The 12,208-nt window shown below is 42.5% G+C and overlaps 1 protein-coding gene across 1 annotated transcript; it reads left to right on the top strand.

The window, feature by feature from the left end:
• The first annotated feature begins 295 nt into the window (after positions 1-295).
• On the top strand, positions 296-11,927 carry LOC127196076 (coiled-coil domain-containing protein 150-like). Its single transcript, XM_051153666.1, has 2 exons — positions 296-424; positions 11,690-11,927. The coding sequence occupies exons 1-2, from the start codon at positions 296-298 to the stop codon at positions 11,807-11,809; spliced, it is 249 nt and encodes an 82-aa protein (XP_051009623.1). The 3' UTR covers positions 11,810-11,927.
• The last annotated feature ends 281 nt before the right edge of the window (positions 11,928-12,208 follow it).

The raw sequence follows: 12,208 nt of genomic DNA, 5'->3' as shown, positions 1-12,208 counted from the left end.
AGGCAGGTGGATCTCTGTGAGGCCAGGCTGGTTGACAAAGCAAGTACAGGGCTTCCAAGGCTACACAGAGAAACTCTGTCTTGATAAACAAAATATAAAACAAAAAAGAAAGAAAAGAATTTGTAGTCTTTTGTAAAGTGATTAGCAGCTAATGGACATGGCTTATTTACTCAAATGGATATGCATATTTAATTTAATCATGTTTGTTTTCTAAATGGCTGTGCCTTATTACAATCATTGACTTGTGTTTTTTTTTTTTTTTTAAGTTATACATTATTTATTTTTTCTTTTCAAGATGAGATCTATTCTTGGGGAAACTGAGGAAGAGCTGGCCCAAGCAGTGAAGTGTCTGGATGCTGCCCTGAAAGAGAGCCAGAAGCTGAGCGGGGACCTGGAGGCTTTGGAGGACAGGAAGAGCAACAAGGCAAGGGGTCCTCTCAAGAGAGCCCACCTGTGACCAGGGAGTGCAAAATCTGACAAGCTGCACTCCCATTCACTGAAAGAGGGGCTGTGATCAGTGAAGGGTTAGATTGGTTGTATATTTTCCCATAGCAATGCACTGTAATTACTATAACAAAAGTCTGACTGTTTTCTATTAAATCCATCTGGTCTTGGGAGCAATCACCCTCTGTGGGGCTTTTACTTACCTAGTTTCTTTTGCTTTTTGAGACAGGGTCTGACTGTGTAGCCAGGCTGGTCTGAGAGTGTCTCTCCTGTTAGTCCCTTGTGTTCCCTGATCCTGGGCTGGGCTTACAGGTTTTTGCCCTCCTGTCCAGCCTCCTCTCTGTGCTTAGCATGGTATTGCCTTGCTGTGACACTTCTTCACAGTGTTCCTGTGTGACTTAGCAGGAACGCAAGGCCCCTCCCAAACATCTTTACAAATGTATCACACTTTTCATTCACACATTATAACTGTGTGTTTTATATGACATTTTACTTTAGTACATCTACATTTAGTACATCTTGTAACAATTATACAAGGATGTAGGCTCAATTTTCTTAACAATTTTATTATGGACTTATTAACTGAGAGTACATTACTTATAACCCGACTAGCCTAAAACAATAAGAAAAGGAGATTAAAGAACACAATAATGAAACCATAAGGATATCAGTTCCGAGGAATGATTCTCCTGGCATAGTCAGCAGGATTTCTTCTGCTGGAACATGGAGCAACCGGAACCCAGAGCCTGGAGCCTCGAAGCCTTCCCTCTAGGAGCAGTTTTCTCTAGGAGCGTCTCGAAGTGGAGCAATGAACAGCCAAAACTATCCCAAGTCTCCAAAGGCCCCCTCCTATTTTTGGCTTACATTTATATTTCCTCTCAGAATTTGCTCAAGGATGTTTTTCGGTTGGTTAACAACCAATCTCCCCCACTTGGTGGTTTGGCTTCTAAGGGGATAAATGTCCCCTGCTTTCTCCCAAGTCTTTTTCACATCCCACACTGTGATCTAAACACAAAAGGATGTTTATCTCTCCTTCACCAGGATACTCTTGGCATGTCTGTCACCTCACATTTATCATTTGATTTGTGTATTTGTGAAACCGTCAACTAATTCTTAGAAGATATGTTATCTTCTTGTAGTTTAAGAACAATTAGGAGTTCCCTCCTATCCAGTAGCGTCACTGTACTGGTTAACCATCTATGTCCGTCCTCTATTAGCTTTCCTAGGTTCAAGCAGCCACCATGTTCTCCTTCTTTGACACCAGGTTTTAACTTCCACATTTAAGTGACCATATACAATATGAATCTTTCTATGCCTGAGTTATTTCAGTTCAATCAATGTCCACCATTTCCATCATGCTCCTACAAATGACAGAAATCTATTATTCTTGTCTCTAAATAATATCCCATTGTGTATGTGTGCCACATTTTCATCTCTTCTTCTATCCACACCTCAACCCTACACACACACACACACACACACACACACACACGGTACATCATTCGTTAGCAGCTTCACTTTTTCCCCCAGTCTTTTATCCTCAGATAATTTCAGACATAGTGTTTTCTGAGCCCATCAGAAGACAGCTGAGCACACTTGCCCAAGATCTCCTCTGAACCAAAGAAGTTGTTGGCCCCAGTGTGTTCTCTTAACTGTGTGCTGTGCAGTGGCAGTAGTGAGGGAGCAGCGACATTTCCCAAAGACTGCTTTTCTTTTTCTCAAAGCACAGTAACTTAAGAAACAAAAGTGAAATGTGCTTTCCCCTTTTCTGCCTTGTTTCATTTTCCTCTAGGTGGGAAACTTTCAGCAACAATTAGCAGAGACTAAAAAAGACAACTGCAAAGTTACAGTCATGCTGGAAAACATCTGAGCTTCTCACAGTTAAGATGCAGGGAGCTCTGGAGAAAGTCCAGGGAGAGCTCAGGCAGCAGGATTCAGAGATCACCGGCCTCAAGAAGGAAAGGTACTACACTTATGTTCTGGCCATGTTAAGGGAGAACATGAAGTCTCTTGAGTACCTTTTATTTTGAAAAACTATTAAAATGGTGTTGAAAGAGCTAACAGGTTAGGGGCTAAGCATGCAGCTAGAAAGCTTGCTAACGTCCAAGTTGCAAGTCTGGTATGGTGGCACATGACTTTAATCCTAGCACCCCGGAGACAGAGACAAGTGGATCTCTGTGAGTTCGAGGCCAGCCTGGTCCATATAGTGAGTTCCAGGACAGCCAGGGCTACACAGTGAAGCCCTGTCTTTAAAAAAACAAAAGAAGTTGCCCATGCTAGTGTGACATAAAGGAAAATGTGTTCTTGAAGTTCATGGACTTTCTTAGCCTTGTTACTCTCTGCACCATTCAAGCCTAATGCCAAGGTTAATAATTATTTTAGGTTAATCAGCCTGAGACACACTTTTAGCTGTGTTTTATTAGTGAACTTCATTGAATGTTTCAAAATTACATAAAATGAAAAGCAATAATTAAAAATAAAGAAAATACATTTAATATTTTTTGTACTAAGAAAAAATGCTCTGAGGCTGGTAATGCCTCTGGAATATATTATGTGTACTACAGGTTTATATTGCTTCTATGTTATGAGAAAACAAGTGAATAGTATTTTCTTCATGTGCTTATCTTTATCTTGGCATGTTATAAAAGTGTTATATCGTACCTTAAGTTTTAAAAAGGCAAAAGAATAGTATATAAAATATCGTTTACTGGTCACAGCACATTTCAAAGTAGCTATTATATTTAGAAGCAACAGCAGGCCAACCCTTCCCCAAAAGGTAAAACCATATACTAAACTGGCACTCCAGAGGTCAGTCAAAGTGCAGGCCCATAGCCTGATACATGGTCAGGATTTTTAACTCCTCAGGAGCCTTCCTTCCCTGCCCCCAAAATGAAACTATGATTGTTACCTATCACCTCTCTGGTGTTTTGAGCATGTGCAGCTACTAATAGTGCCGTCCGAGCTCCCCAATGAAAGGTGTATCATCGTTCCTGTGCCCTTCCTTACAGTCGTCTCTTTTATGCTTCTAATTTTAGGTCTCTAAATCAATGAATAGTACATAAGCTTGAAGCAGAAGTGGACCAGTGGCAGACCAGGATGCTGATGTGGAGGCCCAGCACAGCAGCGAGGTAGAGGCCAGGCTCAGAGCCGGCAACACCGGTTCAGTTTACTGTGACATTAGTTTTCAGAAAAATGAAATGAAACAGAGGAAGTTCCTTTTCATTCAGTTAAGAATCCTGGGGTAAAGCAGGAGGATCCAAGATGGCGGCAAGCAGTGTGGATCGTGTTTAGAAGCTCCAGTAAACAATTCAGGGAACTGCACATAATTCTGAACCAGGAACACCGAGGTCCCCCCACCACTGCAGCAGGAGTGTTCCGCAGTTCGAAGGGACCAGGGTGCAGAGGACCTATGTGCGTATCCACGGGAGGAGCGCGGATTTTCTCGGACCAGAACGGCAGCAGCAGAGGCACCAGCAGCGGCGGTGGCGGCGGCGGCGGCAGCAGCTGAGGTTTGCAACTCGGAGCCCTCTGGCAGAGGCAATTGGTGTGGTGGCCAGTAGGAGTTGCTGCGGGAGAGGGGTCTCTGGGCAGGATTTGGGCCGCGCCTCGCGGTGTGGGCTCCATGACCCAAGCTCAACTTAGCTCATGGCTCGTGACCTGAGACCCAAACTGGACTCGGCACGCAGTTTGGCCCCTGTGATCCAAGCTCAGCTCAGGGCACACTTCTGCTGCGGAGACACTAGCTGAGCACGGCGAGCAGTTCTGCCGGAGATGCTAGCTCAGCTCAGCGCGCAGTTCTGCCAGAGACTAGATCAGCTCAGCGTGCAGTTCCACTGCTGAGGCACTAGCTGAGTTCAGTGTGCATATCGGCCCTTAGACCCAGGCTCAGCTCAGCGCGCAGTTTCATCCCAGAGCCCCTAGCTGGACCTGGTGGGCAGATTGGGCCCAGAGACTCTAGCTGAACTTTGAGCGCAATCGTGGCACTGACGCTGGCTGGACTCTCCCGACCAGTTTAGGCCCAGGGTCCCTGGCTGAATTCAGTGCACAGTGTGGGTCCCTTGTTGAGATCAGTGCGCAATTCTACGCCTGAGACTCTGGCCGAGCTCAGCATGTGGTCTGGGGCCAGAGTCCCTAACTGCGTTTGGCGGGCAGATTGGCCCAGAGACTCTAGCTGAGCTTTTTGCTCAGTCTCGGCTCTGAGACTCTGGTTGGACCCTGTGTGCAGTTTGGGTCCAGAATTCCTGGCTGAGCTTGGTGGGGGTTGGGGCCCTGAGACTATAACTGATCACAGCACGCGCTTTGGGCCCAAAGACCCTAGCTGAGCTTGGGGTGCAGTCCCAGCCCGGAATCTCTGGCTGGACTCTGCGTGCATTTCGGGCCCAGAGTCCCTAGCTGAGCTCGGTGCACAGATTGGGTCCAGAGTCCCTAACTGAGCTCAGCAGACGGTTCGGGCCCTGAGAATCTAGCGGAGCTTGGTGCGTGGTTTGGGCCCAGTGTCTCTGGCTGGTCTTGGCAGGGGACCCAGAAGGCTGTGGACACTTTGACCTAAACCAATGCACATTCAGAGACCCAGGACAATTGCAGGACTCACAGTACAGGGGAGCTGAGGATCACTGGCTGTGAGAGTCCAAAATGACAGGGCTAGCCTCCTGCCACCCACACCAGTGAAGCATCAGAGCTTCCAGCCTAGGGAAATTGTGAGAAAATAGGTGAATCTATCATCAGACTCCCTCCACCCAACTCTGGAAGCTACCCAACAAAAACAGAGATGGCAAGATGTCTAAAGGACAACGTAAAAGCATACACAAAAAACTCAAAACAATATGGCGTCTCCAGCTCCCAGATATCCCAAAGAAAACAACCCAGAGAACTCAAACACAATGGAAATACAAGAAAATGACCTCAAATCCTTAGTAATGAGGATGATAATAGAGGAAACAAATAAAATTCGTAATCAAATGCAGGAAGACGCAGCCAAACAGGTGAGAGACATAAAAGAAGCCCATAGAGTGGAACTGGAAAAAAATCAGGAAAATACAACCAACCAGATGAAAGAAATAAATAAAACGGTTCAAGCTCTGAAGACCTATAAAGAGGCAATGGAAGAAACTCAGGAATATACAAACAATCAGATGAAAGAAATCAAAAAATCCGTTCAAGATCTGAAGATGAAAATGGATTCAATGATAAACACACAGACAGAAGAAAAACGAGAACGTGATAACCTCAGAGAAGATGGCAAGCAACACAGTGGCAAGCTTTTCTAACAGAATCCAAGAGATGGAAGAACGAATCTCAGGGCTAGAAGATACAATCACAGATATTGAATCAACCATTAAAGAAAATGCTAAATCTGGAAAAATCCTGACACGAAACATCCAAGAAATCAAGGACACCATAAAAAGGAGAAATCTGAGGATAATAGGCATTGAGGAAAGAGAAGATATCAGATTTCAAGGCCCCGAAATTATTCTCAACAAAATCATAGAAGAAAATTTCCCCAGTCTAAAGAAAGAGATGCCTATAAACATACAAGAGGCCTACAGAACACCAAATAGACTAGACCAGAAAAGAAAAACTGCCCCTCACATAATAATCAAAACATAAAACATACAGAACAAAGAAAAAATATTAAAAGCTGCAAGGGAAAAGGGCCAAATAACATTTAATGGCAAACCTATCAGAATTACACCCGACTTCTCGCAGAGACCATAAAAGCCAGAAGGGCCTGGACAGAGATCCTACAAACCCTAGGAGACCACAGATGCCAGGCCAGACTACTTTACCCAGCAAAACTATCAATAACCATTGATGGAGAAAACAAAATATTGCATGACAAAAACAAATTCAAACAGTACCTATCCACAAATCCAACTTTACAGAAGGTACTAGAAGGAAAACTCCATCCCAAAGGGACAAGCTACAACCAAAACTACTCAGGAAATAGATAACTGTACCATGACAAAAACACAACTACATAAACACTTGACCGCAACCAACATCAAAATTAAGACTCTTAACAGTCACTGGTCATTAATATCTCTCAACATCAATGGTCTCAATTCTCCAATAAAAAGACACAGACTAACTGAATGGATGCATAAACAAGATCCAACATTCTTCTGCATCCAAGAAACACATCTCACCCATAATGATAGGCATTACCTCAGGGTAAAAGGTTGGAAAAAAATATTCCAAGCAAATGGTCACAAAAAGCAAGCAGGCGTAGCCATTTTAATATCTAACAAAATAGACTTTCCACCAAATTAATCAAAAGGGATGAGGAAGGACACGTCATACTCATCAAAGGTAAAGTCAACTAAGATGACATCACAATTCTGAACATCTATGCTCCCAATACAAGGGCACCCACATTTGTAAAAGATCTGCTAATGAAGCTTACACCACACATCGATCCCCACACAATAATAGTGGGAGACTTCAACACCCCATTCTCACTGAAGGATAGGTTATTGAAACAGAAACTAAGCCAAGAAATAACATCATTAACCAATGCCATGAATCAAATGGATCTAACATATCTATAGAACCTTTCACCCAAACAAGAAGAAATATACCTTCTTCTCTGCGCCCCATGGAACCTTCTCCAAAATTGATCATATTGTAGGTCACAAAGCAAGCCTCAACAGATACAAGAGGATTGAAATAATACCTTGTATCCTATCAGATCACCATGGTCTTAGGCTGCAATTCAACAACAACAGAAAAACAAAAAGCCTACACATACATGGAAACTAAACAACTCACTGCTAAATGATACCTGGGTCAGGGAAGAAATAAAGAAAGAAATCAAGGACTTCCTGAAATTCAATGAAAATGAAGGAACAACATACGCAAATTTATGGGATACATTGAAAGCAGTGCTAAGAGGAAAATTCATAGCACTAAGTGTCTTTAAAAAGAAATTGGAAACATCGCACATAAGCAACTTAACGACACAGCTGGAAGCCCTAGAAAAAAAAGAAGCAGAAACACCCAAGAGGAGTAGGCGTCTGGAAATAATCAAACTCAGGGCTGAAATTAACAAATTAGAAACTAAGAAAACAGTCCAAAGAATCAACAAGAACCAAGAGCTGGGTTTTTGAGAAAATCAACAAGATAGACAAACCATTAGCCAAACTAACTAAAAGGCAGAGAGACAGTATCCAAATCAACAAAATCAGAAATGAAAAGGGAGACATAACAACAGACACTGAAGAAATACAAAGAATCATAAGATCCTACTTCGAAGGCATAGATGCCACAAAATTTGAAAATCTAAGGGAAATAGACAATTTTCTTGATCAATTTCACTTGCCAAAATTGAGTGAAGAACAGATAAACAAGATAAATAGTCCCATTTCACCTACAGAAATAGAAGCAATCATTGATAGTCTCCCAACCCAAAAAAAAAAAGCCCAGGGCCAGATGATTTCAGTGCAGAATTCTACCAGACCTTCAAGGGGGCACTAATACTGATACTCTTCAAGCTACTCCAAAAGATAGAAATGGATGGAACATTACCACATTTATTCTATGAGGCCATAGTCACATTGATACCTAAACCTCACAAAGACCCAACAAAGAAAGAGAATTTCAGACCAATTTCTCTTATGAACGTTGATGCAAAAATACTCAATAAAATACTTGCAAAAAAAAAAAAAAAAAAAAAAAAAAACCAAGAACACATCAAAGATATCATTCCCCATGACCAGGTAGGCTTCATTCCAGGCATGCAGGGATGGTTTAATATATGGAAATCCATCAATGTAATCCACCATATAAACAAACTGAAAATAAAAAAACCACATGATCTTCTCCTTAGATGCAGAGAGAGCATTTGATAAAATCCAACACCGATTCATATTTAAAGTTCTGGAGAGATGGGGATACAAGGCACTTTCCTCAACATAATAAAGGCTATATACAGCAAGCCAATAGCCAAAATCAAAGTAAATGATGAGATACTCAAGGAAATTCCTCTAAACTCGGGAACAAGGCAAGGCTGCCCACTCTCTCCATATCTCCTCAATATAGTACTCGAAGTTCTAGCCAGAGCAATAAGACAACAAAAGGAGATCAAGGGTATCCAAATGGGAAAGGAGGAAGTCAAATTATCCCCATTTGCAGATGATATGATAGTGTACATAAGTGACCCTCAAAATTCCACTAGAGAACTCCAACAGCTGATAAACACCTTCAGCAAATTGGCTGGATACAAAATTAACTCAAAAAAGTCTGTAGCCTTCCTATACACAAATGACAAGCTTACAGAGGAAGAAATTAGGAAAGCTACACCCTTCACATTAGCCACAAGCAATATAAAATATTTAGGAGTTACTTTAACCAAGCAAGTGGAGGACTTGTTTGAAAAAAAATTTCAAAACTCTGAAGAAAGAGATTGAAGATGACCTGAGAAGATGGCATGATCTTCCTTGCTCATGGATCAGGAGAATTAACATAGTAAAAATGGCCATCTTACCAAAAGCAATCTACGGATTCAATGCAATCCCTATCAAAATACCTACACAATTTTTTAAAGACATTGAAAGCTCAATTCTGAACTTCATATGGAAAAACAAAAACCCCAGAATAGCTAAAACAATCTTGTACAATAAAAGATCATCCAGAGGAATCTCCATACCTGATCTCAAGCTGTACTATAAAGCAACAGTAATTAAAACAGCATGGTACTGGCACAGCAACAGACTGGTTGATCAGTGGAATCGAATTGAAGACCCAGATATGAATCCACACACATATGGTCACTTGATTTTTGACAAAGAAGCCAAATCCATTCAATGGAAAAAGGATATCATCTTCAACAAATGGTGCTGGTCTAATTGATGTCTATGTGTAAAAAAATGCCACTGGACCCATATTTGTCTTCTTGCACAAAACTCAAATCCAAGTGGATCAAAGACCTCAACATAAAACCAGAGACACTAAGTCAGATAGAAGAAAAAGTGAGGAAGAGCCTGGAACACATTGGCACAGGAGACAACTTCCTGAACAGAAAACCAACAGCCCAGGCCTTAAGGTCAACAATTAATAAATGGGACCTCATGAGGCTGAGAAGCTTCTGTAAGGCAGGAGACACTGTCAAGAGAACAAAGCGACAGCCTACAGACTGGGAAAAGATCTTCACCAACCCTACATCTGACAAAGGTCTAATATCCAAAATATATAAAGAACTCAAGAAATTGAACACCACTAAACCAAATAACCCAATTGAGAAATGGGGCTTGGAACTAAACAGAGAATTCTCAACAGAGGAATATCAAATGGCTAAGAAACACTTAAAGAAATGCTCAACCTCCTTAGTCATCAGGGAAATGCAAATCAAAACAACTCTGAGAGTCCATCTTACACCTATCAGAATGGCTAAGATCAAAAATTCAAGAGACACCACATGCTGGCGAGGATGTGGAGAGAGAGGGACACTCTTTCGTTGCTGGTGGGAACGCAAACTAGTACAGCCACTTTGGAAATCTATCTGGTGCTATCTCAGAAAACTGGGAATAGGGCTTCCTCAAGACCCAGCTATTCCACTCCTTAGAATATACCCAGAAGATGCTCCAGCACACAACAAGAAAATTTGCTCAACCATGTTCATAGCAGCCTTATTCATAATAGCCAGAACATGGAAACAGCCTTAGTGTCCCTCAGTAGAAGAATGGATAAAGAAACTGTGGTACATTTACACTATGGAATACTACTCAACTATTAAAAACAAGGAATTCCCGAAATTTGTGGACAAATGGATTCAACTAGAAATGATCATAATGAGTGAGTTAACCCAGAAGCAGAAAGAGTGACATGGTATATACTCACTTATATCTGCATACTATTCAAAGTGTCATGTCACATGAAAGTCTTCATTAACCAGGAAACTGGGACAGAGGGGAGGACATCCTATTGGGACTCTAGATGAGAGACGCATGGGAGAATGGCAAAGTTGAAGGATCCAGAGGATCCTAGAAACCTACAAGAAGAACATCATGATAGGCAGATTTGGGCCCAGGTGTCCCGCTCAAACTATGGCACCAGCCAAGGACAATACAGGCCGTAAACTTCAAACCCCTACCCAGATCTAGCCAATTGATAGGACATTCTCCACAGTTGAGTGGAGAGTGGGGTATGACCTTCACACATACTCTGGTGCCTCATATTTTACCACGTCCCCTGAATGGGGAGACCTGGTGGCACTCAGAGGAAGGATAGCAGGCTACCAAGAAGAGACTTGATACCCTATGAGCATATACAGGGGGAGGAAATCCCCCTCAGTCACAGTCATAGGGGAGGGGAGTAAGGGGAAAATGGGAGGGAAGGAGGAATGGGAGGATACAAGGGAGGGGATAACAATTGAGATGTAGTAAGAATAAATTAATAAAATAAAATTTAAAAAAGAATCCTGGACTGTGGCATACTTATGAATAGGAAATATGAAATAAATTGCATAGTTTTGACTGATTTTTGTCTTATATTGTCCATTATATATTCTCATTTATTAATACACAGGTTATTCCAGGAGTTAAATCCTTAGAAAACAACGTATAATCTCAGAGGTAGCTGGTGACCCTGTTCATGAGAAGACTTGCACCCACTAACTGTGTATCCACACGTGCATATATGTAACAAACATGAGCAAGACTTTCAATGTTTACTTCGAGGCCTGAGCACTTGTGTGCCATGGCACATGTGTGGAGGTCATATGGCAACTTGTAGGGCTCCATTTTCTCCTGTGGGTACAGGTCATTAAACTCAAGTGGCAAGCTGGGTGGCAGGTGCCTTTCCCTCTGAGCCACTTCAGTAGCCCTAAATAAGCCTGGTTTGGGTAGAATATGCAAGGAGTAGTTGCCAGTTCTTAATCTCCTAGAGAACGAGACAGTGATAGAATCAGTAAGAGACTAGTTTATCTGGAGGGGCTCTTGAAAATGAAGGTAATGTAAGCCAGCTCTGCTCTCCGAGCGCTCTGATCTCAGATGGAATTGTCTTCTGAGAATCTCTCAAGTAATATGCATTATAAGTTGCTGTTGTATTTGTTGGTGGTGGTAGTGGTGTGTGTGTGTGTGTGTGTGTGTGTGTGTGTGTGTGTGTGTGTGTATGTGTGTGTGTTTTATATTTTACCTACAGGGTTTCTTTCTAGTTCCAACTGATAATTTTGGTGCCACTTACAGAGTGTAACGAATAAAAACCATTCTAGTGACCACCCTGAACTCACAGGCACTCTTCTCCCTTTCAGATGGAGCTGCTACAGAAGTCTCTAGATAAAACTGAAGAAAACAAGAAGAAATTGGCCATGAGCCTGGGTCAAGTGCTCCAAACCAGTGGCCATGACATCCAAGAAGAATTGGAAAAGTGAAGAGATTGAGCGGCAGAGGCTGGAAGCCTTCAAGTAAGGGCAGTCTATTCACAGTGAAATTGGGAGGGCTTCTGGAGGAGGAAGTGGCTCCTTCTGAGGGGCTAGAGAAGCCCTTCCTCTCTCTCTTGGGCTGGTGCACCTAGCTCAGTCATGTCAGCACCAAGGCGCAGCTGAACAGCAACAGGCAACAGCTGGCCGGAGCACGCCTATGTGGGTCTCCTCAGTCCTTCCTCCTCCATTATGCAGATGAGTCCTTATGTGAAGTCAACCCAAAACGTAAAGACTGCCGCAAGGGACACTCAGTTTCCTTCAGGCTTAAGCTACCCTCTAACAGCACCACTGAGCCAGGTGTGGAGGCGCATGCTGACAGTTCCGACACCTAAGGCTGAGGCAGGAAAA

The sequence above is a fragment of the Acomys russatus genome, chromosome 12 (assembly GCF_903995435.1).
Source record: "Acomys russatus chromosome 12, mAcoRus1.1, whole genome shotgun sequence".
NCBI lineage: Eukaryota > Metazoa > Chordata > Mammalia > Rodentia > Muridae > Acomys > Acomys russatus.
The sequence above is the reverse complement of the archived record's forward strand: the minus strand, read 5'-3'. Positions and strand labels throughout refer to the sequence as shown.

Bases quoted from the DNA above. Each gene is read 5' to 3' on its own strand.
- LOC127196076 (XM_051153666.1), top strand. From the start codon at position 296: ATGAGATCTATTCTTGGGGAAACTGAGGAAGAGCTGGCCCAAGCAGTG. The intron at 425-11,689 runs GCAAGGGGTCCT...TCTCCCTTTCAG, and splicing joins AGGACAGGAAGAGCAACAAG to ATGGAGCTGCTACAGAAGTC.